This window comes from Uranotaenia lowii, unplaced genomic scaffold, assembly GCF_029784155.1.
Source record: "Uranotaenia lowii strain MFRU-FL unplaced genomic scaffold, ASM2978415v1 HiC_scaffold_792, whole genome shotgun sequence".
In the NCBI taxonomy this organism is placed as follows: domain Eukaryota; kingdom Metazoa; phylum Arthropoda; class Insecta; order Diptera; family Culicidae; genus Uranotaenia; species Uranotaenia lowii.
Window position 1 is genome coordinate 1 of NW_026598747.1, and position 19,634 is coordinate 19,634.

At 38.8% G+C, this 19,634-nt stretch overlaps 6 protein-coding genes across 7 annotated transcripts; 1 reads left to right on the plus strand and 5 right to left on the minus strand.

Moving 5' to 3' along the window:
- Positions 1-6: 6 nt before the first annotated feature.
- Positions 7-711, minus strand: LOC129760866 (Bardet-Biedl syndrome 5 protein homolog; the record flags this gene model as incomplete). The annotated part of the gene is made up of 2 exons (XM_055758545.1): positions 577-711; positions 7-520 (listed from the first exon to the last, which is right to left on the minus strand). Coding segments are annotated over exons 1-2 (570 nt in total), but the record flags the coding sequence as incomplete, so codon positions are not given.
- A 460-nt stretch (positions 712-1,171) lies between these two features.
- LOC129760867 (rRNA N6-adenosine-methyltransferase METTL5) lies at positions 1,172-1,720 on the minus strand. The gene is given in 1 exon segment (XM_055758546.1): positions 1,172-1,720. A coding segment is annotated over 1 exon segment (432 nt). The 5' UTR covers positions 1,619-1,720; the 3' UTR covers positions 1,172-1,186.
- Positions 1,721-2,382: 662 nt separating this feature from the next.
- On the minus strand, positions 2,383-4,857 carry LOC129760865 (mannose-1-phosphate guanyltransferase beta). The gene is made up of 2 exons (XM_055758544.1): positions 4,087-4,857; positions 2,383-4,009 (listed from the first exon to the last, which is right to left on the minus strand). Exon 2 carries the CDS (start codon positions 3,894-3,896, stop codon positions 2,796-2,798), a length of 1,101 nt encoding a protein of 366 aa, XP_055614519.1. The 5' UTR covers positions 3,897-4,009; positions 4,087-4,857; the 3' UTR covers positions 2,383-2,795.
- A 148-nt stretch (positions 4,858-5,005) lies between these two features.
- Positions 5,006-7,090, minus strand: LOC129760864 (probable mitochondrial glutathione transporter SLC25A40). 2 transcript variants are annotated; one of them, XM_055758542.1, is made up of 2 exons: positions 6,427-7,090; positions 5,006-6,268 (listed from the first exon to the last, which is right to left on the minus strand). In XM_055758542.1, the coding sequence occupies exons 1-2, from the start codon at positions 6,563-6,565 to the stop codon at positions 5,265-5,267; spliced, it is 1,143 nt and encodes a 380-aa protein (XP_055614517.1). In that variant the 5' UTR covers positions 6,566-7,090; the 3' UTR covers positions 5,006-5,264. The 2 variants fall into 2 exon arrangements, with proteins under 2 accessions (XP_055614517.1, XP_055614518.1); XM_055758543.1 differs by having other exon boundaries at positions 6,423-6,538.
- Positions 7,091-9,372: 2,282 nt separating this feature from the next.
- Positions 9,373-10,302, plus strand: LOC129760863 (transmembrane protein 256 homolog). The gene is made up of 3 exons (XM_055758541.1): positions 9,373-9,568; positions 9,628-9,927; positions 9,998-10,302. Exons 1-3 carry the CDS (start codon positions 9,491-9,493, stop codon positions 10,139-10,141), a joined length of 522 nt encoding a protein of 173 aa, XP_055614516.1. The 5' UTR covers positions 9,373-9,490; the 3' UTR covers positions 10,142-10,302.
- Positions 10,303-16,323: 6,021 nt separating this feature from the next.
- Positions 16,324-17,682, minus strand: LOC129760862 (geranylgeranyl transferase type-2 subunit beta). The gene is made up of 4 exons (XM_055758540.1): positions 17,528-17,682; positions 17,366-17,470; positions 16,949-17,308; positions 16,324-16,885 (listed from the first exon to the last, which is right to left on the minus strand). Exons 1-4 carry the CDS (start codon positions 17,528-17,530, stop codon positions 16,355-16,357), a joined length of 999 nt encoding a protein of 332 aa, XP_055614515.1. The 5' UTR covers positions 17,531-17,682; the 3' UTR covers positions 16,324-16,354.
- Between the last annotated feature and the right edge of the window lie 1,952 nt (positions 17,683-19,634).

Here is a 19,634-nt window from a genome sequence, read left to right on the forward strand (position 1 = left end):
CATTTCCGCGAACCACACCAATCGAACATTACTGAAGATAAAAATGCCCAAATTACCCTGATCGCTAGACAGATTCCAGACCCCGTTGATACTGTTAAACACCTGTTCCTGGGCTAGAACATTGAGCTGGCCACCATTCACGATGGCAGTTCGTAGTTTAAGCTCCCGATACAAAAATGATGCTTGATACAGTCTATAGATATCAAAAATAGCTGAAAAATGTTTAGTACTGTTGATAGTCATGTTGGTGAAGATGAACTCGAACCGAGAATTACTGCCAACGGTGAGAATATGCAGAGCTTGGGTGGTTCCGCGCACCTTCGAGACGACGGTCTTCGTGTTCATCGTGAGGACACAGCTGAAACCTATCGACAGACTGAAACGATTCGACGTTACCGAGTACCAAATGACACGCAGGTTGGTAACCAATAGGCGGCCGCGATCTCCCAGATTGCCCTTGGTGTCCTCGATTGAATCCAAAATCTCCAGAATCCGTTCGCCACCGCGAATCGTTTTGTAGCTGTTGAGCGGTTGAGAGTAAGTAGCTTTTCTATTAGACATGTTTCTAATACCTACATGTTCGGTATGTCGAACTTGATCTCACGATCTTCCCAAACTGGGTTCTGGTCCATTTTCTAGTTTGTTTCCCAAGAAATTTTATCAGATCCCACTTGAAAATGTCGTTTGAGTATTTGAACTATTTTTGTTGGACGGCCCCGGTTTCTATAGTAACACAAAAACTATTATCTATTGCGCATGCTCACAATCTACAAGTGGTTAATGATGTTACTGATGGGTGTACTTAACTACTTTCTTTTTCATAGATGGCGCCAGTAAGCGTGCGACGGTCATGTGAACATATGTACCTATTTGTTTAATGTGTATGTCGGTCATTTCTTTCGGATTCCGTAACAATTTTAAATCGGGAGCAGTAGGTTGTTAGCCTAAAGTCCCTATCCCGCGATGGGGCTGCCATCTTGGACTTAGCTGGCGGGAGCCGCATTTCATAAGTTCAGCCGCTCGCTGCGAGACAGACGCTGTTTGAGCCGCCCCTGACCTGGAGAACAGACGCTCGGTTGTTGTTGCACGCCGCCCCTGACCTGGGGAACAGACGCGTGCGGCCACCTTCTCAGTCTGCATGCGACCAAAGCATCCACCGGGGTTGGGTACCCGATCTCCGCTTAGGTTACTTGCACCCCAGCCGGCACCGCGGGGAGGTAGAGATAGGAGTTGTGAATAAGAGGTGATTCATCAGCACAGTATCAAATAAACGATTGAAATCAAGATCTTCAAGTGTTAAGACATCCCATTGAATGCAATCGACGTTTTCAAGCTCAAATCCTTCAATGTTACTTTTGAATATCTCAATAGCATCAGCATCAACTTCTACACCAACCACGTGAGCTGCCCCTAGCAATGCTGAACCCACACTCAACATGCCAGCTCCACAACCTAAATCAAGCACGAACTTCCCTTCAAGATCATCGTAGTTGGTTTGAATAGTATACAGCATGTGACTAGCGATATGAGACTACTGTTCTAGCGTAACCTTGGGATTTTCAAAACCGTCGACTGTTTGAAGGAACTGTTCAAACTTTTTCAGTTTCAAACAGGCCATTGGTTATTTTACACTTGGATTCGAGGCAGCTGGCAACGTGGTAGCGTTGTTTTCAAACCTCGGAAGCACGGGAATTATACTGTTACCAAAAAGCGAATCCTGGGGTATGTGTATGTACCTTGAAATTTTAATAACGAAAATTGGTCGTCATCGGTATCAATTTTGTTTGAAATATTCATCAATTACATATATAATTTTAAAATTATTCAAGAATATAGCTGCCGTGGGTATTTTACGCCATCTATGAGAAAAACGAACAAGTTCAATATTTCGTACATCCGGTGGAGCAAAATTAAAATAAGTTCATTCGTCAGTATATTTTTTCCCTGGAAGAGTATCAGACATAATATCATTAACAAATTATAGTTTACGTTTAAATTTGAACAACTGAAGGTTATTTCTGCCACTCTAAATGTATTGTATTAAAACATTTATTACAAAACATGTTGAGATGAATTAACGCATTCTTTTGTCAAATAATACAATACAATGCCATTGTTTATCACGCTTAGGCCAATGTCTGTGAAAATAGATGCACATATTCAGGAAAAACGGAATAAATAATCAAATAAGTTTAAAATCCCCGAAAAAAAACTATTCAGACAAAATGATACATGTCATTTAAAAAACACCTTCTTTCTAAATGACTCATGTCATGCCATGCTTGAATGTTAGAATTCGAATAACTTTAAAGAAATCAATAAGCTTAGTCTAATTCATAACTTGAAAAGTAATAATGTGATACCTTAACAAAGATTCAATACTCAAATTTGAAAACCATATTTATTATTACACATCTGGAATGCATTTTATAAAAATAAAATATTATCTATTTTAGTTTCTTCAAAAGAAAATAATTGCCAATCATGTAAATGCGTTCGAAATGAAGTTTTTAAAATAAAAAAAAATCCTGCGATGACACTCAATAGCAACGTACTTGATAGCCAAACTTAATCGATTTTTTTTATAAGAACAGATACTACACTTTCGCCTTAGGCCGAGAAGCGATATCGGATTGATTTAATGATAGCTGACCATGGAGTCGGATTGACCAATCTATATGTTTAACACCGATCGTCTGAACTAGTAGATGCTGGTTTCGTTAACGTCGCCATTCACGCACGCTTTGGGAAAAGTAATCGAATTTAAATATTCGATTGGTTGGATAAACTTAATCCTACATAATGATTTGCGGCTCGGGGACACTGGTGCCTATGCTTTTGTGTGGAAGAACTTGACCTCCATTGATGTAAATTTCGTCTTGCACAATGACATCTTCTCCGAGCACGGTTGTCCCTTCAAGCCGGACCCATCGCCCCACCGAACAGCGCCAACCGATGATACAGCTTTCCAGCCATGAGTGGGATTTAACGACCGCACCCTGAAGAATCGTACAACGCTTGATGCAGACGCCGTCCTCAATAACGACATCCGGCCCAATGGTTACATTCGGCCCTATCCGACAGCCTGCTCCTATTTTGGCACTTGGATCTACCAACACATTTCCTACATGTCCAGCAGGACCGCTGTACAGTAGCTCGGGGTTTCGCTGACGTAGGGAGTTTAAATACAAGCACATTCCCGTTAGGAAGTCTCTCGGCTGTCCAATGTCCATCCAAAATCCATTGAGCTCGAAGGCGTACAGTTCCTTCTCGTTGCACATAAGAGGAAACACCTCTTTCTCTATCGAAGTTGGTTTGAGTTGAATCCTTGAGAGGACCGATGGATTCAGAATGTACATCCCAGCGTTAATCTTATTGCTGATAAACTCCTGAGGTTTCTCAATGAAATTTTTAATGCAACCATTGTCGGCATACAGCACAACTCCATATTTCGAAGGTTCCTCAACCTTTGTCACAACAATCGTTCCTTCGCGACCGTGACGACGATGGAACTGTTCCAGATCCTTGAAGGGAAAATCACATATGATATCGGAATTCAACACGAAAAATGGCTCGGAGCTTTTCGAAAGAATGTTTTTAGCTAGTGCCAGTGGACCAGCTGTGCCCAAGGGTTCCGTTTCGTGTGAAAAAATCAATTTGACACCCAGTTTCTCCACTTTCTGCTTCAATTCAGCTTCCATCTGCTCGGCCCGGTAAGACACGGCCAAAATAACTTCATTGACACCCGCCTCAACCAAAGCCTCTATTTGGTGAAGCAGAATCGGTTTGTTGGCGAATTCCACTAATGGTTTGGGAGTGCTCAGCGTGAGAGGTCTCAGCCGAGTTCCATATCCACCAACTAAGATCAGAGCCCTCATATTTCCGGTTGATCCCATGATGCGCTGCTTTTAATGAAATAGGTGACTAATCGCACGATGCCTCGCAGATCTCAAGCCAAACTGACACGTAACTGATCTCGCTCTCGACTGATACCGATGCTTCTTCGAATCTGCGATTGTGTGAGAACTAATGTTATCGCTAAGGCGTACGATAGATACCGTATACAGGGGACGGTTTTCTGTTTACCTTTTGGTTAGCTGGAATTTTGATGCACCGATGATTTTTTTGCAAGGCTAACAGGATTACGCTTTTGTCAGCGATTACAAATTTTAAGTCCCCTTTTTTTAATACTCCTTGATCAATATAGAATACTCGATATACCACAACTTACGAACCAAAGGGATCTACAAAATGCTTAAAAATGGTAAATTTTTCTAGAAAAGTTGCATCCATCCAACTCTTCAAGTACAACGTATACAAACAATGGTTGGCATAAATGTCAAATAATAAGGACAGGTATTTAAAATGGATGTACAAACCTATACAAACTGATCGGATTCTGAGGGTTAACAATAAATTCCGTGACGATCGTTTATGTGAAATTAGAGCACCTTTATCCGTGGTCTATTCTCGGGTCTTATTTATACAAGAATTAAACCAACGAAGTTAGATCCAAGTCAGTGAAAACATGGCAATCCCACTTGTGTTCCATTGAAACTGTCAAACGGTTTAGAACTGCGTCAAATTGAATCTAAATCTCATCAGTTTTGGATCAATTCTTATACCGGGTCAAAAAAAACGTTGAGATGAAACTGATATAATGGAACACGGATGCGGTTGCTTTGGGTCTAAACGGTCTAAACCGGCAGTGGTTAACCGAAATGTCTCAAACATTTACTGCGATTGATATAATTTGAAAGAATCATCAGGTGATAATCACTAACATCATTTTACAGATTGCTTTTCTTATCATATCTTCGAAACTTGAACCTGCGGGCAAAACTTTTTACCGTATTTGAGTTAAGAGCAGCAAATGATTTCAAAATCAATTCAGTTTTTATTTTTTTTGTTGTGCAATGGTGTTTTCCTTGGCTTATTCAATTAAAAATTTACTAATTTTCGGTGCTTTTAACATTATAGTTTTACAATTAAAAGTCAAGTGAACTGATCTGCCGAAAAAATGCTTAATTTATTGCTGGATTTCTTTCGTGCGTGTTGGGAATTATAGCTCAAATATCGCATCATGCCTAATCATATTATCGGATAATAAGAGGATTTATTTACATATTGCGCAAGCACTCTTCTCAAACTAAATTTGCCGCATTTATTACTGTTTCCAACAAATCTTAAAATGAATATTGAACTTCACGTTGTTTCCCTAGTAAAAAACAATCACCTGGTTATCCACAAGACTCTTCACCACCCTAGAGATGAGAGTGTTTAGAGACTGGCGCGACTATTTTAGTCGTCAGGTTAATGTCTCCCTTTTCCAAATATTTACGCACGTTATAGTTGTAGAAAAAGTTTTTCCCATACTCAAATGAAGCGATCATAATTGCGCAAGCTGGGGCCACTTTCACCAGTCGTGGTGTGAGTCCAGAAAATAAACCTTTGATACCGTTTCGCATAAAAATTTTACGCATTGTTTCAAATGTTCCTGTGCTGCGCATAGGTTTCTTCTTTTCCCCATTATCAGCATAAAGAAACCTCTCACCAAACTCGATTTGCTGATGAGTTTTGACGACATCAAACGGTACTGTTAGGAAGGCTGCCACCCCTCCGGCAATGGCCCCGGCAACGAAAGTGAATCCAAACGATGGTTGTGTAGCTTGGCTGCGTTTCTTAATAGTTTCGTACGTTGTCCAGTAGATACCGCTGAAGGGAACATCCCTTAGAATAGTGGGAAAAAATCCTTTCCACATTCCCAATATGCCTTGGTTTTGGATCATAGTACGAATACCTTGGCCAACTTCCGAATAGCTCAACTTTGTAGATTGCATTTTTGTACGAATAAGTTCAAGTGGATTGACTATAGAAACGGCGAAAACGCGAGCCGTTGCTCCGGCCACCATGGGTAAAAATAGTGGTAATTCTGCATTCTGACCTTTTCTTTTGAGATAAAGTTCTTTCAATCCTAGCCGAAATTGTTCATATGCTACAAAATAGATGATGGTTGTGGGCAGGGCAAGCACCAGCGTTGGACTCAAACCGGACCACAACGATCGAACACCCTCATAGCGACTGATTTTCGCAAAGGCATCCAAAGTACCACTGAAATGCAGGGTCGGTTTCTGTACAGCAGACACGGTTCCTGGCCCACATGGACACAGATGGTCCATCAGCCCATTACAGTACAAATAGCATTTGTTCGACAGTAGCAATTTCTGTTGTGCCTGCAAGCGTGTTTTGACCACATCCAACGGTGTCACTAAACAGGATTATAGAGAAACATAAATTAAATTTTTGTTCAAATCACGAAATATATTATTTTGATTGAATCTATGTAGGTACACACAAAGTTTGCTTAGCATAAATAGGTACTGCGTAAATCCATAGCGGTAATATCGGGTACATGTACATACTTACTAAAAGTGGATGTTATCAAAGCTCCGGTACAGGAAGACAGTATCTGTTGATAGGGTCGAATTCTAAAACGACTATCGTCCATGTCCACACCAGGTGGAGGAAGGAGGGTTTCATCATCAGATTCAGATTTGATGTTCATTGCTCTCTGGCTCGCCGCCTATCTTTCACTTGTTGGATGACAATTCAAATTAGTGCTGCTTTCCCAACGTGAACAGCGTTGTCATTGTAACGGCACTTCCAGGGTAACAGTTCTTACAATTTTTTTTGCGTTATCAATCCGAAGAGCTCTGGACCGAATTATCACTACGTCAAATTGCACGAAATTGTACAATCGCAGCAAGCGATCGTCGTTTCTCGCATATCGCACGAGTCCGGTTGCGTGACCAAAACAGAATGACCGGAGCCCAACAAAACAAAAAATAAGTTTTACCATACACTCTCGTACATATCTAAGCATTTCCGAATTCTTTAAAACTATTTCAGATTTTATCCATTCTAGAGTTAGTTTTGATTAGGTCTTATGAGCCACCCGATATGTTTTGAGAAAATCGATGTTGAAGGTTTTTCAATTCTCATTTCATGAATAATGGTCTAATTTGTCTACAAATTTGCAAGTCAACGTAAAATTGGACGGAGAACGTGCTAAAGTATTCGGAATTGGCGTAAATTAGGTTCCAATGAATGAAGATGTACTAATACGACTTCCCTTTGACAGAAAAGATTAGTAGGACCTAGCATGACCACTACACTCAACAAAATCGACACATTGAGTTTTTCGGCCTATATAGATTTTTGCAATTTGATAAACATCCCAGTAAACCATTAAGCCCTGTAATAAGCCGCACAAAAGACAAATAACAGCACTTCAGTGCTTATAGGCCGAAAAGAATGTTTTCAAATGCTTATAGGCACTGTGGGAATGACAGCAACAAAATTAGCCGTATATTGGTTTTTAAGCTGCGCGTCAGGGCTTTCAAGCCCTGTAACTATTAGCTCAGTGAACTTAACGTAAATGCCGATTTGCGGCTTTGTACATGACATCTGGGAATTATATATTTGTTTACAAAAGTTTTCGCGATTGAAATACATTTCAATGGAAGTTCTCATTTCCTAGATTCAAAGTATGAAACTTTTCGGTAGCTTGTGGTGCCAACAGGTGTTGCAGTGGAATTTCCAAGTGGACTAATTTCTCCCAAAAACCCGTTTCCAGTTCCGGGAGGAAATCGAACCAACCGATGAAGATGCTTTAGACCAGGTTACCGTGGATTTCTTCGAGGGAGGACAGTCAACTCGGCATAAAATTTGACGATTTTAGAAATGGTGCTGAAGTGTGGATACCACCAGCATATAGCTAGGCTCCTACCCAGAAGTTGAGAAGTGAGTGAAACGATCCAGGCTAAAAAAATCATCACAGAGTCTTTGCCGGATAAGAAACCAAAATGTATCAACAGTTTATAATTTTGAAACGAATAATGTTCAGTGTAATATGTGTCCCGAATTGTTTTTATCAATAAAAAGTCAGTTGAAAAATTTAAATTCCCCGATTTTTTTCCTTCATGTTATCATTCAGAATACTCCATTTAAGTAGACCAAATTCTTCCTCATTGAAACATGAACACAATGGATCATCCAGTAAAGTCACCGTTAAATGTATAATCTTTAAGCAATCTGAGTTCGAGTCCAGCTTCTGAAGATAAGGTTGAAAAAGTCGGGTGTGAGGGAGAAAGAAAAACAAAATGAATCTGTGGGAAAAGGAAAACGCATAAAAACATCTTTTTATTTATTTTTTTTTCCAGTGGGTTCTACCCACTGGAAAAATATTTTGACATTTCTTCATTGGCGTGATTCAAAAGTGGGGTCAAGCAGTATATCGGCCGAAATACACGCCAAAAGTGGCCTTTGGACAGCCCTTAAGTCGAATATAGAGCTTACAGGCTTTGTTAGCAATTTGTATATTCGACTATACAACTGAATAAGGGCCACTTTATACGGCTTAATGGTTACTTGGGATATAAAACAATATGTGTCCCGCATAGCCAAAACATGAATTATTATATGTGGTTACACATGTAATGGATAAGTAGCAATCAAAAGTTATGAAATTTGGCAAATTGAGGCTATATGAAAGGCATATTGGATCAATGAAGCATTTTTTTTGTTAATTAGTTCAATTATAAGAGAGAGAAGGATCGATGTATTTGAAACATTGTACTTGAATAATCGACTCGATTTATTAACGCCATAAAATCGGTCGGATTTTGATCCGTTCAACCCGTGGATCGGTCCGAAAACAGATTAGAAAACCAACCAAACTCGGACCAATTCAGTGCCCTGGTGACACAAGTTTCCTGAAGACTCGACGCGATGCAAAAACAAACTGTCAATACAATTGGTCCGAATTTCCTGTCCAAATTTGGTCCGATTCCAAAATAAAATTAGTTAGATCTCAGTCCGTTTCTAGACGGTTTCCGGACCAAAATTCTTTTTCTGAATCCATATTTATTAATGCTGCCATCGTAAACTTATAAACTATTTGGATTTTCGAAAAGTTCAATTTTTTTTTTATAATATCTTTGTTTTAAACGGTTCATACCTTTAGGCTTTAAGGAGCCAAAGTTTTTTTTTGTCTTTACAATGTTCTGATTAACTTAACACGTTTTCTTATTATTTTAAAGAAAAAGGAGGATAGAGAGGGACAAATGAAATTAAGAAGAATTATAGACGAAAATCAAGCTTTGAGGAAAAGGTAAATTTCGAACATGTAGTCCACATAAGTTGTTACCAGCAAGATAAAAACGATAGAGTACCGTGTCTAAGGAAAAATATTTCAATTTATTCGTAATTACTTCATTTTGTTTAACATATAATACATAACATTTAAAAATTAGATTGCTCATTGCAAACTGTCGTGTACAAAATTAAAAATGCTATATCTACCAAATTGAAGTTTGTTTTCTAGGAGTGTATTCAAATTATCACCAAAGGAAATTTGCGCTTGTGAAAATCGTTCGACGAAAAGTTTTCGAAAGATTCTTCATAATAAACTCATAAAACATTGTGCATTATGTACCTCAATAACGCAATAAATTATGTATGTTTCGATAATCGTATCGCTAAAGGCGTTTGGTCTGTTCTTTCCTCGGTAAGTCGTTTTGTTTATGTACTTTTCTTCACTCCACTTAACTCAATGTTGAACATCAGAAAAACAAGTCTAGCACACTAGCAGCAAGCGAACAAGTGGCCAACCAGGGCAAAAAGTTGGTAGTTGAAGCTCTACCTTCGGTTTATAAACTCCTGGGCCATAACAGACACATCCTGAAGTTGGCCGGACTGAGTGGTGTTACAGCCATCATCATTGGCGGTATCGGAGCGCATACACAGTTCAAACCTGCTGACGAAAAAGAGCGCGATCCGAAAAGTGTTTTCGAGACGGCCAACCGGTACCATATGTGGAGCTCCCTTGCCCTACTTGCGGCTCCATTGGCTCGCAAACCCTATCTGGTGAGTACTAGATGATATTTTCACTAACAAACAGGTATTACAAAATGTTTGTACGTGCTTTATTTTTCAGACCGCTACATTCCTGGTATCGGGTATCACGATGTTCAGTGGCGTATGCTACTACATCGCCTTTACCCAGGATCGCAGGTTCAGTAAACTCGCTCCAGTTGGCTCGGTTATGCTCATTATCGGATGGCTTTCCTTCATGCTTTAAGCATATAAGAGACAATAGGGTTATTTTTCACAGACTTTAAACTTTAACAACATGTAATCTGCCGCTGCCGGCAAGTCTGTCCCATATGCAAAAATAACGAACCGAGAAAAACGTCTTTAAAGATTTTAATAAACTTTCGTGGATTTCTCGGTTGAAACTTTGTAGGGGATTCAATCGAAGAACCAGGCACGTTTGCCTTAAAACGCAATAAAGAACGCGGCGTTGGTTTAATAGATTTTTATTATGACTGTCTCGTTTGGCGGTTAACAAAAGAATGATGATAGTGAGGTTCATTGTACAAACACATTCGTAGCGGCAATGTCAAACGGTATCAAGGTGGTACAAAATTTAAATTGCCTATGTATACTGCTACAGCTCGACCATTCCTGGCTCTTCTATTGCCCTCAATAGACTAAACATTGTATACATTACTAGTCCTGTAATAAAAGGCATTATTTTGATCGGCTGTAATTTAGATTTCTATTTGTGATTGCTTATACATTTTCATATTTTCAGGGCCAAATATACCTATGAAAGGACGATTCGTTACCTGAAAGCCTTCAACATCAGTTAAAACATACCTGTCGTGATCTAGGACTTTTTGCACAACATAAGGGCCACGATACTTGGGTTTCAATTTAGGATTTTCACCGACAACGTTAGTACTTCTTATCACTACCAGATCTCCCTCTTGATAGACAGTTTTCACTAAAACCTTCTTGTCATAGTTTTTCTTATTATACTCTTGTAGTTGTTTCACGTTTTTCGAAGCACTTTCACGAATCTTCGGTAAGTCTCTAACCTCGGAATTGTTCAATTCTTCCATGTACTCCAAGAAGCGATCTTCAACTGACAGTTTCTGCGATTCGCCGAACAACACCTTGGACGGAGTATCCCCTATAGATCTGTTCCAGCTATTATTCAATAGATGTTCCGCTTTGTAGAGCACGTTGTCCCATTGCATTTTGGTGTCTTCAGTTAATTTAGCAAGTAATGGTACTAGTGTACGATTATAGCGTTCTATTTGCCCATTCGATTTCGGGGATGCTGTCGCCACTAATATGTGGTTAAAATTGTGATCCTTTGCAAATGACTCGAATTCTTTCGACGTGAAAGACGAACCGCGATCAGAAACGAGTATCTTAGGTACGGAATATGAAAAGAAGTAAGATTTTAAACTTTTCATGACCTCCTTAGAGTTGGTAGTTTTTACAGCGTACAGTTTGACAAACTTAGTGCAACCGTCACACACTGCGAAGATATGTACATTTTTGCCTTTAGTTTTTTCTAGTGGACCTAGATGATCAACATGGATTATCTGAAACGGTTTATCTGGTTTCTCGTACAAATGCAACAACCCGTCCAACTTTCTGTGCTTTGGATTGTAGTTGATGCAGGTTACACATTCATTAATGTGTTTTGAAAGTTTTTCGGAGAGTTTAGGTACGTAGAAATTTCGCTTTATCATTTTGGCTACTTTGTCTATGCCAAAATGACCCAATTCGTTATGGTATCTGTATATAACCGATTGTTCCATACAACGTGGCACATAAAACTGTTTTCGGTTTCCGTCAATTTTATACACTATTTGATCCACTATCTCGAATTCGGAATTTCGACCTTCGGAAATGGCTTTTTTTATTTTTTGGATTCCTTCGTCTCTCAGTTGATTCACGTAGAGCGCACTCTCCTGCACATCGAAACCAGAATAATTAATGTCTTCGACATTGTATAATCTAGATAGAGCATCAACGTGTTTCATCCTATCGCCTGATCGGTGAACTATGTCGAAGTCAAATTGGTCTATGTAGATTGACCATCGAGCGATTTTTGGGTTGAGTTCTTTTTTATTTAGTGTCAATTGTAAAGCACTGCAGTCGGTAACAATTTGAAAGCGCAAACCGAAAAGATAATTACGAAATCTTTGTAGGCTGTAGACTATAGCAAGCGTTTCTAATTCAAACGAGTGAAGCTTGCTTTCAGCTGGACTTGCTCTTTTACTGAAAAACATTATTGGGTGAAAGCTGCTGGATTCTGACGACCGTTGCATGAGTATAGCTCCGAACCCGTTAGATGACGCATCGGTGTGTAGTTGTGTCTCGGCATAGGGACAGTAAATACCAAGAACAGGCTTGCTTACCAAAATAGCTTGCAATTTGTTGAATGCAGCTTCATGATCGCGAGTAAACTCGAAAGGGACATCTTTCTTGAGAAGATCGTATAGAGGGGATGCGATCTTTGAAAATCCAGGGATAAACTTTCGAAAGTAGCTCGCTAGGCCCACGAACTGCTGTAGACTCTTCGTTGAGTTAGGGGTCGGTATGGATCGCACTGCCTCCACATGTTTATGTGAAGGTTGAAGCTTATTGAAAGAGACCTGATAGCCTAGATACTCGATTTCGGTTTTTAAGAAATGACACTTTGCAAGATTTAATTCAACGTGATTGTCGGACAGGGTTTTAAATAATACCTCAAGCCTGTCTAAGTGCCGTTCTATACTGTCAGTTGCAAGCAATATATCATCGAAGAAAACGATCAGATCCCCCGACTTAATTAAGTCTGCAAGGACAGCACTGATGTACCTGACAAAGATCTCAGGAGCGTTGCAGTACCCGAAGGGCATTCGTGTGTATTCATATTGAGCTCCTTCTACTACGAATGAGAAATACTTCCGAGAACCTTCTTCAATTTCCACATGGAAAAATCCATTCTTTAAATCCAAAGACGTGAAAAAGCGCTTGTTCGCCAGTTTCATAATTTGATCCTCGATTATTGGGATCGGAAAATGATCACGTTGTACTAACTTATTCAATGCTCGGAAGTTGACACACAAACGATAAGAACCATTTTTCTTTTTGGTAAGTACCACTCGACTGGAATAGGGAGAAGAACTTTCACGAATGACGCCACTGTCAAGTAGCTCACGAATCATTTTATCCAATTCCAAACGTTCGAACACTGATAGCCGTTGTGGCGTTGCGTGAAAAACTTTATCTTCCTTCAGTCTAACTTCACAACAATATTTCACTAAAGGTTCAGCGGGACGCTGTCTTTCGAGGTATGATATCTTGAAAAGCTGTTCAATATCTTTTGTTCTAGCACGAGTTTCACTGTTATCCCCAATATTTAGTTCATTTGCATAGCCCTGTATGTAAGACGCAAGATCACTCTCGTTATTGTAGACCGCTGACATCAAAGCTAGATCGAAGTTAGCCGTTTTAGGTAACGAATGCCTTTCCCTAATTCTAATTTTTTTGATACCGTTTGCTTTAAGAAACTTTCGGCCCAGTAGACCATCTACTCTCATTGTTTCATTTGGGACTATCATAAAATCAACAAGATAACGATTTGAATCACAAGCTATGGCTGTCGTAAAAGTTCCTAATGTTTGAACAGGAATACTGTTCAATCCTACCAGGATCATATCCTTCCTAACTGGATTTAATTTAGTACCGCTACGAATAAATTTAATCTTTAAAAGGCTCACCTCACTACCAGTATCGAGAAGAAGGTCCAGCTGCTCGTCATCTAGGGTACCGGCCCGAATGTGTCCGTCGTCGTCGATTGGAAACTCGTTGACAGGTGTAGGTGTTCGCTCTTCCAAACAAGCGATTTGCGAACGGATCTGCTGCTGTGGTCTTGGGTGCTGTTGTTGTTGTGTGCATTGGTTAGCTTCGTGTCCAGTTTTTTGGCATCTCACGCACCGAGGGACTCGCTGTGGCAAGGGACATTGTGCCGAAAGATGCCCCAATTTGTTGCAGTTGAAGCACTTTCGGATACGTTGTTCTGCTGAAGATTGTGCGGAAGTTGTGATTGGTTCCGCTACGGGTCGAGCCAGTTTGCTGCTGTTCATCGGTTCTCTATTTCGCCGGACTTGGTTGTTGGCCTCACAAAAACGGATGTGGTTGAGTAATTCCAGGCTTGTTTCGAATTTTGTTCCAGCCACTCGCTCATACAACGGGTCCAAAGATAAGCCTCGGATGATATAGGTTACCTTTGCTTTGTTGCTCATATTTGTCCTTGATGCCAACGCCTCCGCCTTGAAAACATAATGTTCGTAGCTTTCATCTTTCCTCTTGCTGATTGTTGCCATCGCAAGATGTACTTCGGCTTCGTTTTCGTTGTCCGGAAAAGCTGTCTTGATCCCTTGTTGAAATTGTGTCCAATCAAGTATATCCGTTTGAACACTTTTGTACCACTCCATAGCAGCACCTTCCAGGCGACAGGTGGCATAAAGAAGCGTTGTTTGGTCCGACCAGTGGTAGAGTTGACGAAAATGGTTAACGTTACGACACCATTTCTCAACTTCCTTTCCGTTCGAAAAAACTGGGATGAGCTTGTTGACTTCCTCCGGGTGCAGGTTACGTTCTCGTTCGTTAACTATAGGAGCCGAAGCGTTCCTTCTGTCGTGTTCCAAGAGCAATCGTTGCATCAACATAACCATCAAATCGTCGCGTGTTGTTGTTGATGCGGTGGCGTAGCCCCGATCGGGATTCCCGCTTTTCGGCCCGCCTACAGCTCCAGCGTTGTTATCGAAACCCGGGAAGTCTTCCTCGGATTGGCCGTCGGTCGTATCGTAGCCGTTACCATCGCGTTCGTTCTCAGACATTTTCAATCCGTATCCCACTTCTGAAAATTCTGTAGGGGATTCAATCGAAGAACCAGGCACGTTTGCCTTAAAACGCAATAAAGAACGCGGCGTTGGTTTAATAGATTTTTATTATGACTGTCTCGTTTGGCGGTTAACAAAAGAATGATGATAGTGAGGTTCATTGTACAAACACATTCGTAGCGGCAATGTCAAACGGTATCAAGGTGGTACAAAATTTAAATTGCCTATGTATACTGCTACAACTTTACCTTTTCTATTTCTTTCTTCACAGATATTAAGATAATTATTGTTGTAGAATTTCGTCCAATGTTTTTTTTTTGCTTTGGAAGTTGTTGATGCAGAGGAGAAAATAATGATGGGACAGCCTTGCGAGTATATTTCGCATGCGTATTAAATGTACCCGCAAGGCGGTCCCATATTTGGCATTTCTTTTGTCAGTTGATCATTTGATTCTCTATCTGCGCTGTATTATTAACTTTTACTGGTTGTTTACTGATGAAAATAATATTGAAATGATGTTTATGACATATTTAGGTAAAGATAACGTATGTTTATCGTAAGAACTGGGTCTAAAATAAAATGAATAACAACGTTTCATTAATAAAACAACATGTACCTTCATCTTTTGGAAAGTTTTTAGGTCGATTATCTTTTCAGATAAACTACAAAAATCTTCAAATTGAATTAATGCTGAATCAGAAAAAGCGAAGCATCTTAGCTGCAAATATTTAATGAGAAATACCAATACAATATGACCTACGCGTGTGCTACCATCTACGCGTATTTTGGTTCATAGATTTTATGAAAGTCCAAGCAGCAAGTAACAGCATGACAAAAACCTAAAAAAATATGGCTTTGTAGCTTACTATTTTCCAAGTTTTACAACGAACAATTCAAAAAGCCTCATGCGAAATTTAAAAAAAAAACATTTTGGTGGAATTTACCCATTAGGCTAAACTTAGCTTGTAAAAATTATGGAAATTGTTATTTTTGACTTTACTGTACTGTTTTATCTAGTCTAACTTTCGTAATTTCAATGAATGCTTATTTTGTTGCACATATTGTATGAATATTTGTAAAATTAACGTAAATTAGAGGAGCAAATTTAAAGCATTCTGTAAAAATATACATATGGGACAGCTTTGTGGGTATATTTCATATGGGACAGGCATGACTTGGTATTTTTTCACATATGTTGAGAACAAAGTTATGAAAGATTTTAGTTTAAATTGAAGAACTAACTGTATTTGAACGATTTTTGAGATAAACTGAAAAATGACGAAAATGCATATGGGACAGTCTTGCGAATAGTAGCAAGTAGGCAGTAATATCCAAGGAGACATACGAAAACCATTAAGACAATTGTAAAAAAATTATTACAGAAATCAGACCCGAATGACCTCTCAAGGTTAAAAGGTCTCTAAAATTTATTATTATTATTGAAATTTTAACATTAAATGTTCTCGTTTAGCACTATTTCTCAAATTCATCCGGTTAGCATACAGCAGTTCAATATATAATTTATTTAAAATAAATACTGAGTATTTTTTATTTAATAAAAAACTATTGGCACGTTATTAAAGCTGGGTTTTATTTATTATTTAGAGAAGAATCGATTCCGGATTTACGGTCAATCGGTCGATAACATATTGTGGCATACAGAAGGTTGGGTTAACCGCTTTCAGCCTCTTGTCTCCAAGCAGTGAAAGGGCACCCAGACCGAAAAGGGTATGGAATATGTCCGGCATATTCCCAGTTCGATCGGAAAATCCACCAGTTTCACTGTCCTGGCAGGAAAGAATGAATTTTTTCAGCTTCTCCGCACTGATCCAATGCAAGCGTCCCATTATGGTCAATGATGCCAAAACCCACCAGGAGTAGCAAACATCCGGTAACTTTTCGGGTCTTCCATTGAGTCCTCCACTAGGCAGCTGCCTCTCGCATAACCACCAAGCAAGTTTCTCACAGTCCAATCGGTGGAGCTGTTTGGTAATCGAAAGAAAGCCAACGCAGCAATAGATCAAGCCAGCATGGCTTTCCGCATTTGGTTTGGAACCAAAACCGCCATCCGAATTACAACAGGAAACTACGAAGGTAACGGCTTTGTCTATATCAATGACATCCATCTTGTTCTGGAATCGAAACGAGACAATCATATTAAAAATAGTTCGTAAATCTATTCGACCTTGACTCACAATTAGTCTTAGAATTGCAACGGCACAAAAAGAAAATCGAGTATCTACTTCGCCCCATTTGTCTCCGAAGAAACTTCCATCCAGTTGTTGCAGCGAAGCCACGTAACGTGCCACCCCTTCCAGGTCGATCTCGTTGATGCAATCGTAAATACACAGGATTTGTATCGCGCTCAGTGTATACAGGAGATGAGGATCGTGGCCTTCGCAAGCCGAAATCCCTCCCGTCACAGGGCACTGGCATTTTCTGATAAAATCAATTATCTCCTCCTTTTTAAGGCGATCAAGTTTGTGCATCAGGTCTAGACCAGTCACGCCCCAATAAATTCCTGACATACGAAGAAACTCCGTCATACAGTATTCCTGTAAATGGAAATATTCTTATCAGATTTAGAAATAAGAAAGATCACAAAAACCTACGTAGTCATTTTTGTCATTGCCATGGTTTGCGATATATTCTACGTGCTTATCGAATAACAACTCCCGCGTTTCATCGTCTGGGGTCACATCGTTGGTGATGAAAGCCTGTAGTAAGATTTAGAGAATCTGTAAATTGCCCATACAAGTTCTTCCCAAACTTACCATATTTTTACTATCGAATGTTTCAGAATCTGCAGAACTTTATCGAATTCGTCTATCGCAGCTTTCGGATTTGAAAAAGTATAAATTAATATGACCGTCAAAAGAAATCCTTACACGCTCATTTTTTTAGAACCATTTATGATTCTTAAATAACCATTTTACTGATTTTGCTTCAAAACCGCCAATTTGGTTATTTTTCAATTATATTTCTAGAAAGAATTTTAACCATTTCGGCAGTTCTCGAGCGTTAACCACAAAACGGTTGATAAAATTGGTATTTCTTCATCGCCATTTTGGAAATTATTGGCTTTTTGCATCCGGGTGTGGATAATCTGATGTGAAAATGGAATTATACGGCAAACATTCTCTGCTGAAGGTAAGTCTTCAATAAATATAATATGCAAGATACTGGAAATTGAATTTGTGAATTGTTTCTTCCCCAATAGGATGCTGAAATTGAGGGTCTTATAAGTCAAATGAATCATTTGCATGTTTACATCGCGTTGCTCAATTAGAATAAAAAATTACTCAAAATTTGAACTCGCAAAAATTACACGCTAAACCACCGCTGTGAAGTTAGGAACAACCAAGGTTATTAGATCACAAGGTTTTTTAACTTTGTCAGTAAATCCGCTCTTTCGAAGCTGCGCTGCTGCCATCTGGGGTAGTACGATGTAGCGTGAGCAACATTCTGGGTGAACGATAAATTATAGACAACTTTACATTGTTCGAGTTAAGTTTTCATAAATCCAAATGATTTTGAAAAAAAAACACTCCTTTGAAAAATTGGAGTTTGTTTTAAAGTAAATTTAAATAAATTAGCCTGGTAGGAGAGTCAATTCTATCTGATAATTCCATTTTAAAAAAGTCAGTCGGTCAGAGAAAACTAAAATGGGGCCGTTCAGATACCACCTGGACAACTTAGGGGGGAGGAGGGGGTATGAAAATGTCCACGGAGAGGGGGGTAGGGGTTTGGGTAGTGTCCACGTGGACATACTTACTTTCAAAACATTTTCTTAAGGTGAATAAATATTAAGATGTTTTAATCAAAATCTTAAAATTGCAAAGCTTTCCAGTTTAAGTTTAAGCAACTAGTAGCCACTTGAAAGCAAGTTATAAATATGATAATTTTGAAATTAATAATAATTATAATTATAACAAATTAGATTAAAAAAAACAATTTCAAATCTGTCCACGTGGACATACGGGGAGGGAGGCAGGGGTTTGCCAAATGTCCACGGAGGGGGAGGAATCAAAAATCTCATTTTTCTGTCCATGTGGTATCTGAACGGCCCCTATGGGAATCAATCTTTTCGTCATTTTATTAACTTTTAATTTTTTCCAATAATCAATATTTTTTATCATATCTTCATATTAAACTTTATGCGATTCTCGTTGGTCTATATAAAAGAACGATTTTCTCGTTGTTACTTTAAACTATAACTATTGGATTTGGTTTAGTTGTTTCATTTTATAAATACGTTATATAAAAATTTAAATAGTTTCAGCCTAAGACAGTATAAAATGTTAAGTTTTAATTTAAAATTTTCTACGGCTAGTGGTTGTATAAATATAATTTTCAATAAAATTTTCCAAAAAAAAATGAGATCATGAGGTCCGATAAAAATACAAAACATTTTATAACCCTTGAACGATGGCAATTGAAAAGCATTTAAGTAAACTTGAATTGTGTAGTAATCCAAGGATATAATTTTTTTTCATGTCAACCACCATCGAATTTAAAAATCCGCTTTCCAGCTTTAAAATTATTACGCCTGATTGTATGCAGCTGCAGAAGGAAACCTAATAGAAAATAGCAAAAATTTATGTTTTTTCGAATAAAAAATTCTACCTTACCAATTATTGGGTCTTTCCCAAATTTTAAAGGAACGTTAATTGACTACTCTTTTAACAAACTGCAATTGAAAATGTGCATTTGGCTCGAGTTTTCATTCAAAAATATGTGAAATACTGAGAATAGTTTTTGGAGTAGTAAAAAATTGACCTTTTTTATGTCGATTTGCGATGCTTCACGGTACATACACATTTTCTCCTATAGCTCACAATAACCTCTGAACCTTCTACTCCAAATCTGTATCCGTCATTT